This window comes from Atta cephalotes, assembly GCF_000143395.1.
Source record: "Atta cephalotes unplaced genomic scaffold scaffold00006, whole genome shotgun sequence".
In the NCBI taxonomy this organism is placed as follows: domain Eukaryota; kingdom Metazoa; phylum Arthropoda; class Insecta; order Hymenoptera; family Formicidae; genus Atta; species Atta cephalotes.
In genome coordinates, this window is record NW_012130070.1 from 6,221,323 (window position 1) to 6,231,003 (window position 9,681).

General features: G+C 39.1%; 1 protein-coding gene across 1 annotated transcript in view; it reads right to left on the minus strand.

The window, feature by feature from the left end:
• Positions 1-3,656: 3,656 nt before the first annotated feature.
• LOC105626788 overlaps positions 3,657-9,681 on the minus strand; it is an 18,287-nt gene continuing 12,262 nt past the window's right edge. The window contains exons 2-4 of the mRNA XM_012208084.1: positions 6,352-6,771; positions 5,673-5,965; positions 3,657-5,433 (exon numbers count right to left, since the gene is read on the minus strand). Of these exons, the coding sequence (XP_012063474.1) occupies positions 3,657-5,433; positions 5,673-5,965; positions 6,352-6,771 (2,490 nt within the window). The remainder of the gene's footprint in view (positions 5,434-5,672; positions 5,966-6,351; positions 6,772-9,681) is intronic.

Consider the following 9,681-nt stretch of genomic DNA (forward strand, 5'->3'; position numbering starts at 1 on the left):
GAGAGAGAGAGAGAAAGTAGAGAGAATCATGAGATGGAAAATCCATTCACGATCTAAGCTTCGGCTTAGGGTAAGCCCCAGATCGGCCCATGATTTCGGTACTTCGATAACCTAGTCGTGCCAGCCGCCGGCGAGATGTTCATAGGCGATCCTCGATCGATTTTCCCGGTATCTCCTGACACAAGGGATTAGGTCAGGGACCAGAGAAACGGGTTAGAGCACGGCGAATCGGATGCTAGCACGACCATCCGAGTGATGAGATGATTGGCTCGCTGATGAAACCTGATAGAACTGCCTGCTGCTTGGTCGATCTGGCTTGGCGGATTATGTTCTCCGGTGCGAGAGAGCACGCTGGATTACAGCCGCCTTGATCTCATCCATTTCCGCCACGGATACCTATTCTGCTTCGAAGCCTTTTGGAACAATCTATCGTTAGAAATTCGAAGATTCAATTTCGAGAAACTCGGAAACACTAATTTCGACTGCGGCCCTATTTTCGTTGCCTGATATGAATATAAGATATGAATATAAGAGAATGTACTTTATTGTTCAGTTGTCACGTTTTTATAAGACGACAGATATTTTTCTTGTATCTTTTTATATTATATCATCTCTAATCATTGAGAGAAAGAGAATTGTTATAATAAGCTTTGAGTAAAATTCAGAAATGTATTTTACAACATTGCATGTTTTCTCGTAAAAGATTCTATTATTCCGTATAATTTTAAATATAGATATATTGGCACTTATATTTTTCTTCTGAATAGATTTGATTATTCATAGCTGATCATAAATTAAATAATATGTAAGTATCTATAAATTCAAGTCAAGATATCGTCTGCCGGGAGCGGATATCGAAGAAGGAAGAGAAAGCAACAAATTGCATCTAGTTGAAAACTCGTTCGGCCATCTCTCTTGACTTTCCACGACGAGCAGCCGGTCTCGAGAAAAATGACACTCTTATCTGAAAAATGGCTGGCCATAAACAATTCTGCGAATCGGTGTACGATAGCAGGCGGGCTGCTGCTTTCGTAGCACACGTCTTGGTATCGCTCTTTAACCTGTCGACAAAGTACCGTGTGATAAAACTTGGAAAAATCGTGACTTTGGTAGAAAAATTACGGGGATATAAAAAATTTTGTTCTGTCCTCGCATAGATAAGACATTCAATTACCAGTGAATATCCGCGTATCGCGTGTTCGCGTGTCATTAAATATTATTTTCTTTGTTGAAGTTTTCTGTAGTCTTTAAAATTAATTGTAACGCAATAATTCACGAATCTTTCTAAAGCAAGAGAGAGAAAGAGGCATGAGTAAACGTTTTTTTATTTTATCTATATAAGATAACCAAAGGCACACGTAGGTATCACTACACAAATATTGACGAAGAGCTCAGAATGCTTTATTTGAACAAAAATTAGGAAATGTCGAAATCGCATATGATTCATAGATATTCTCAGAAAAATGTATATTGTGTGCGTGATAAAAATAAAAAATTTTTATATGAAAAAAATTTTTACATAAAAATTTTTTGAATGAGGATCTTTTAAGAAAAATGTAAAGGAGACATTGCTTTTTAGTTAATTAAAATAATTTTTGATTATTTGATTTGTATTATCTAATCAATTGTTTAATTTTTAACGTGAAATTACTCAGTAATTGTTTTAGTAAATTGAATTTTAATCGCATCAACATTTACCTCTAAATTAATTGAAAAGTAACTATTAAGTCCTATTATTCATTTACACTCCTGACATTTAATTTACCGGGGCGCTTTAATTTTCAACGTTAAATAGCGCGATAATTAGGTCTTAGATTAAATTCGCGCTGAGGGAAAAATTGACTACGAATTACTGGGGAGAGTGCGAATATTCCTTATAAATTTATATTACGAGGTTGAAAACCTCGTCGAAGAGAGAATGCGAGTATTGAGATGCGAAATTAGGAAAATTAATTGTTGTCGTAGACAGACATACTTCGTCCACGATCTTTTCGCGCAGATACTTTTTCCACCACGTCCGGACGTCTTTGTTGCTCGCCTTCGTAGCTCGCCGAACGAAGTTTTCTCTGGGTTTTACCATCCGTAGAGGCGGCCGTTTAGACGTCAACAGCTGCATCGCAGCCCGTCCCGGTTGCTAGTCGACTCTATTTGTTCTTCTTACATTCTTCATGGAATAGTTTGGTCTCGCCGTGGATATATACCGACTGACTGCACGCCCGAGAGGGATTAAGAATATCTTTCGGCTCTCGTCGGATGTTCCGAGGCGAATCGGCGTTGGTTCGCGGCTGCATTAGTCCCAGGGTGTTTCTCCCTTCGAGTGAAGCACCACTGCGGGTCGTTTGATAAAAGGGACGAATACGCCATTGACGACCCTCTGAACTCGGAAGCGTTCTCGAGGAAGAAGCGAGAGGTTGCGTCCATATAGAGAAAACTACTTGAATCGTAAAATTTTTCAAGATAAGATACAGACAGTATAGGACATTTTGAACATGAGAGATTTAGATAGGAGAAATCGATGCGCTTGTTGAACTTACGAATAAGTACTTTGTGAATTGGAATACGCTTTCCTCGGACACCAATCGTTATCTTAAACGAGAGAGATACTTGTCCGAGAAGGAGGAGAATAGCCGGAGGGAGATCTGATTGTTGAATCTACGTAATATTTTATCATCCATTCAGACTGGTCGATTATAAAAGCAAAGATAAATATTCTGTGTTTCTCTATGCGAGCTTTCATATTTCCTGAATCATGCAAGTCGATAATGGACACAGGAAATGTAATCAGAGAACATACGATGCATGTATACGAAAAAAAACCATTGAAAAAACCAAAATGTATCGCGCGCGAACGAATAATTTCTTAATAATTTATAATAGAATTAAATTATGAATTATTGTGAAAAATATATTGTGAAAGCAATTTTTAAATGCATGTATTCTTCTTGTATGGAATTTAAAAATAACTGTTAAAAATAACAAACATTTTAAAGGATTGGTATTGACACTGATAAGTTTTCTCAGATGTAAAATACTTATTTAATAATACCTGAAGCAAATATATAAATTTATGTTTTTACATCCATTTGTCACAGATAAACATAAATAAATCAATTTTTCTCGCGCGGTGGTACTTTTCGATTTACTGATCGCGCAGGCTTTTATCGAAAACCATTGTCGTGTTACGAACGCGAATACATACAGTCATATGCGACGCACTAATTTTGGCACAACTTCGCCGCGATACTTTCGTATAAACGTTGTTTTAGTCAACGGACAGATTCAACTTCTTTCGCGAGAACACCATTCAAATGGTATGGTCACGCTGAGTGATTGTTCTAACAAGGGTTTATTCATACACTCACGGTTTAAAACTAAAAACACTTCTCGTTCTCGGGACTGACAAGTCCAAGCCTTGTATGCATGAATTGCACTAATTTCTAACGCGTATTTTCTCTGTATTGTGATACAGACACACAATCTTTCAGCCGAGAGCTCCAGGCGACCTCGCCTGGCGGAAACTCTCTTACGCAATCGCTCTGGCAAACACACGCATATGCGCGAACACTTTCCTCATACAGTCGGCAAAAAGAAAGGACACTTTAATCTTCTTCGTTCTCGACAACGCATAATACTTATATCACAGATAATGAGCGCCGCTACGCCTTGGCCGCGTTTGTGGCGATGGAATCCTGGTCGGGCTTGGTGGGCAGTGGCCTGTTCGCCATTTTGCTAGTAGATGCGGAAGTTTGCTGGGTTTCTGGCAGCTCTGAGTAGAGATGGGCAGTTACGTCAGACGGCTCGGCGTATTCGCACAGCAACGAATTCGGCCTCTTATTGTTCGTTTTATTCGAAGCACCTAAGATACTGTCGCCGAGAGCTTTGAGAAAGCTCATCGGTCTAGTGGATTGATTCCTGCAGCTCGAATCCAGCTTTGGACTTTGTGGTTTGCGATCGTCAGCATCGTAACCGAGGTTCTGTGGAAGACGATTGTTACCGACAAGATGATCGTTCACTACGTCTGGTGGTAACGGCTGTGGCGCTCTACCAATCAAGCTCTCCAGGATCGGTTGCGACAGTCGACTTGTACTGGGTACCGTCTCGTCGCCCGGCAATTCGGCGTATAGATGATTTTGATCGGTGGTACGCTGATCACGCGGTTGCGCGTATTCGGTGATGGGCGGTCTAGTACGTATCTCGGTCGGATGTAGCTTATCCAAAGATGGTGCTTTGGTGCCTATATTTACGGATGGTCTCGGTGCTCCGCGAGGTCTTCTGATCCTCGGTCGGATCACGTCGTACGCGTTCTCTTCTCGATCATCTACTGGTTGCCGATCATTGTTATTATTGCAACTCTCTTCGACTTTGATAAGATCGTATAGATGCTCGATCATGTCTCTCGCCTGACTGTGATTGTCAGGATCGTTCAATCGTTCCTGAAGATCCCTCAGGTACTCCTCTGTCAACTCCTCCGGCAATGTTTGCGTAGCCTTGTTCTCCGTGTATGGATAAACGTCACCTTCCCCATTGTCGTCCTCCGTACCTTCTGCTGGAGTATCCATTTCAAGAATTCTGGTCTCTGCTTGGAGACCGGCATATTCGTGAACGCTTAATCTCGATATTGATCTAGCGGACGTCGCGGCGGTCATACCGTTGCTGGACGAGAGCCAATTCGACAGATTTATCAGCGAGCCAGATATTAGTTTGGGACACACGCCGCGACGACGCATATAGAGAATTCCTGAGGCTAAGATTACCACAACGACGACAAAGACTGCCACGATGCAAACAATGACGATGATCCTCTTCTCGCGTTCCAGCTGTTCCAATTCGCTCATCTCCATGTCGAAGAATCCCTTCTGTCTTGGATAGATGTGAGGACCCACGCTGGGTGGACTAACGCTCGGCTCTGGCTTAGGCGACGGTTTCTCGCAATCGACGTGCTTTTTCCGTTCCGTACATATAAGTTGCGTGAAGTTTTGCATAACCATGAAACCCTTGGGCGGATTGAAGCATTTTTGCAAGAAGTCATCGAGTTTACAATAGCTGGAGTTCATCATCCATACATTGTTACCGCCTGTTATTTCACTCATCCAATTTTCAAGATTGCACCTGCATTCTTCTTGAGTGAAATAATTGTTACCAACGCGTGCAGAGTTCACTTTCTGCGACAACATTGCAAATTTGAGGGATCCCGGCCTTGCCTTCTGTATTTCATTGTTCGTGAAGGAAAATTCGAGATTGGACGCTGAAGTGGCACTGACCTCCGCTTTAATCGCGTCGCTCTCTAAGTTGACAAAGACATTACGATCGATTGCTATGTGATTCCATTGATGTAGCACGATCGAGCCCTGTTTTAAATGTACGAATTCGTTGTTGTTAAAGGTGACAGTTGCTGCCGATGTATTAATGGCACCAATGTCTACCTCGGACAATCTAAATGGAGAAAGAAATACAAGAGAAAAAAATGAAATTTAAAGCATGTATCAATAAAAATTATTAAGAAATTGAAAAATAATGTAATTAAGGAATAAAAATTGAAAAATATAAAAATTAAATCAAAAACATTAAATTGATTCTGCTTTTCAGAAAAAAAAAGTTTGCAAATTTGCATTTTATTTTGTATGAATTTCTCCTGTTATTGTAGTAAGGATCGATAATGTAAATTTGACAACCTGGAATGTTGGATTGTGAGATTATCATGTCCGGCTCTGAAGGCTGCTGTGTTGATATTCTGAAGTTGTACATCGACAAATTCGAGACTTTGGATAAGCGCTCTGTCGCTAAAAGCACCGGACTGAATCTCCTGGATAGACGTGTTGCTAATAATCACGTTGAAGATGGTCATGGCACAAAAGGCATCCTTGCGTATGGTCCTCATCGAAATGTCGTCCATGCGAATTTCCGCGATAGCCGAAGGAAAAACCGACGTGGGTAATTCCTTTATCATCACATTTTGGAACATAATCTGTATCAAAGCAAATTTAAACGAAACTGTAATTATATTTTTGAGAAATGGCCGCTTTAAGAATTATCTGCGGATTTTTAAATCTAATTACACAACAATTCATATCAGTAGAAATTAAATTCATATCAGTAAAAATTACGAATCACTCTGAGCTTCATTTAAAGTGACATTCAAAACGGAACATTACAAATAATATTATATAACTTGTTCATATTGATGTGTTATCTGATATCAGAAATGAATAGTATAATATATCAGGGATGCGAATATCATATAGATACATCAATATCAATAACATTATTGTCATTTTTAAAATAAAATAGATATGTGAGCATTGTTTAACAATTTGTAATAGCGATATGCGATAAATTTGAGAGATATCTGACCTTGGTCGCTGGTCCATGTCGACCGGATTGAGGCGCTTCGAATTTAAAGGCATTACTAGAGAGCTCCAAGGACGACACCTCCCTCACCTTGAGCCACAGCAACCATGAGAAGGTATTTGGTTTTATCTCCACATGTTTGCATCGTGATATCGAGACGCTCAGCGTGCCGCGGGTATTCCGGAAAGCATGACTCTCCAGAAACACGCTATTGCACTCCGACACTTCGAAATGCGTATTGGGTGCGCTGAGATTTTGTAAGGCCTGCCTTTTGGCGACTAGGCTGTTGATCCCCGAAACATGTACACGTTTCAGGGGTGCGCCTCCGCCAAACGTACCCGTTTGTATTCTTAGTTCTCGGCAGTGAGAGACCTCGAGTTCTGTTGCCTCCGGCGGAATGATTCCTTCATGCAGCTCCACATTCTAAAATGAAAACAAAATGAAGGATAGAATATGATATTATAAAGTCTCTTATTGTTTGTGAACGATTTACACGTTAACAAGCAATTAAAGAAAATTGCAACTCTGCACGTATGCATCGACGTTGTGCCAAGGCCGTGTGCCTCGTCATTCGCCTTCCAGATTTACATCTTGATTGCGTAATGCGTATCATAACAAGGCAATTGACTAAGATTTTCTGGAAGCGAATAATAAATGTGTATTCGTTTCTTTATTTAAGACTTTGATTTACAACAGTCTTGTCCAGAATTATTGTGTTATCAAAAACTATAATCTTATATTTTAAACCGTAGAACAAAGAAGATATTCTTCTCATTAAAAAATTTATAATTTCTTCAAATCATTTAGCTGTGAAGAAATTTGTTATATAGATAGCATTCTGTGAGGTAACAATATAGATATTTTATTTATTTTACTAAGTATAATATAATGAGTTATGAAAAGGAGAGATTTTGTTTATTTATAATTTTTAAGGATAATTAGATAAGTAATATCATAAAGCGTTAATTTATTCTCATTAAATAATAGAGTTTTATTTGAGTTGAGGTATTAATATTTTCACTGATTTCTATATCTTCTTGGCAGTTATTTATAGAAGTTTATCTCAACGTCGGTTTGTCGAGATATTTCCTGAGCTAGCGTGATCATATGTGACTTGGACTTCTTAACATCTCTTTCAGTTTCTCTCTGTCATATTTGAAAGTATTTCTAGATTGTGATAAGCTTTCTAAAAAGAGATACCTTGTATATCCTCAATACTGCAGCTGGAAAACAGCCGTGCGTTAAAAATCGTTGAAAAATACAGGACATAAAAATATTCAACAACCAGTCCGCGAATGATAATCCAAATCTCGCAGCCATTCGTAAAATCTGACTTCGGAAAATCCGATCCTCGTGAGATATGAATTTTCGACGATCCGTAAATAAATACTGTAAATAAACATCAGCGCCATTCCAATTTTTCGTTCACTTCGGAAGAGTATCTTTTCTCGCGCTTATTAGAAATTATTTATTCTATTTCTATTTTCAGACCGGAGCTTTGTTTACTATGCTGCATGTGAGTGCATCCGGCTCCTCCCGGCACCTTTGACCCACCCGACGAACTAAATCTATTGTCTGAAGATATTTTTGTCATTGAGATATCACAACACTGTTTATAGGGATCTGTTAAACATACTTGGGAAATACGACGTGTTAAGCAACATGTAGTTTAAGTAATCTTAAACTGCACGACTTGATTCATTATGTCTTCTGTGGGATATAGAATAAGAAAAATGCGACGCAGCGGATGTTAAGGTGCAAACATTCAACGATTGAATTATTTTGTACGTGTCACTATGCACAAACATGGGATAATTAATTTTTCTTCATTTATATTTTTTCATTTACGATTATCGTTTGTTTACTTTTTTTTACATCATACGTCAAAGACCTCGACATAAAATATACTACAGCATTCTAAAAATTATCTCTTCATTGAAAAACATTATCACAGTCAATAAAACCACAGTCAATAAAAGATATTTCATAGGCGTCATTCGTTTGAAATATTTCTTTTCTCGTTCTAAACAATATTTCACCTCCGTGCAATACAATAAAACTTCCGTAAGTTAGCGAAACGAAATTTTATTCTTTTCCTGTTTGGATCTCTTCCAGATTCGACCACGCGTGATGTTTACTTTCTATAGAAAATTATTTTGCCGCACATGATTTATTTTCACATTTGACTTGGGTTCATGCGAAAAAAAACTCAAACAGACGTAGACCACGTATAATGCTGGTTCCTTCAAAGCACCGGAAAATCGTTTCAAGAGTTCATTAGAACACCGATGAGTCATGCACTGTTCACATTCGTCGTGTAATGCGTACGGTTCGACTTTCGCATCCCGTTTCTCAGTTACTCCATGGGTAATACGAGGCTCCGGTTTATTCTTTCATGTTTTGTCGTCTCATCGCGGTCGATCCACCATAATTTGCGGTTCGATTTCAACCAACGAGTCATTCTTGAATGCTTCCTATCGGAAAAGAGAGAAAGAAAAAAATACACTTCTCATCGGATATCGTTGTAGATATATCTATCGGATTAATGTAAATGTCGAGTGGAGTGAGATGAAATGTATCGCGATTACGAGCACAGGGGCAGCTATGCCAGACAATTTCGTTGGCTTACGGTGACTACAGCTTCATTACGACTCAGATTATCCAGACAGGTACGATCTCCGATAATATTGAATTCAGTTTCACGACAGCGTCCGCTAATGCATACCTACATAAAGCCCAGAAATACGTTCCTATCCACTAAGCGTAGATCCAGTCCAAATCAAATTATTGTATTGAGATGTGTATTATCAATTTGTTCGCTTCTGATCGAATATTTTTATGATATATGCTTTCGCTTTCTTTTCAATTTTATTTATGAAATTATATTGTTATCAGCTGCAATGCATTGCGAATTTCCTGCGCATTAAATCCTGTATACACGCTATTCCAGTGATAATACCGCGGAGTGAAGTAAATGTAGTGGCGCCGGCGTGACGGTAGTTCGTTCCTAATTAAAAATATGCGTTATTTCCTTGCAACCTAGCGTGAATTTTCTACACAGATAGAATTAATTAACGAAATAGAAGCACGGGAAAAACTATGACATCAAGTGTATAAAAACACGCTATGTGATATGTTTACGCGCGTTCACATTGAATTTTCTTTTCATTGTGTATCATTGGTTACTTTGGATGTATCGTGCTGTGAAACAGCTGTTGCAGTCAACGGTTCTTTAGAATGGAGGAACGCGGTCTGCAGGTGCGGCGGAGGAAGGCGCGAACGTTGTGTGACATACATAAGTTGGAAAATGCGTCTCTCTCCTCTCTCTCTCTC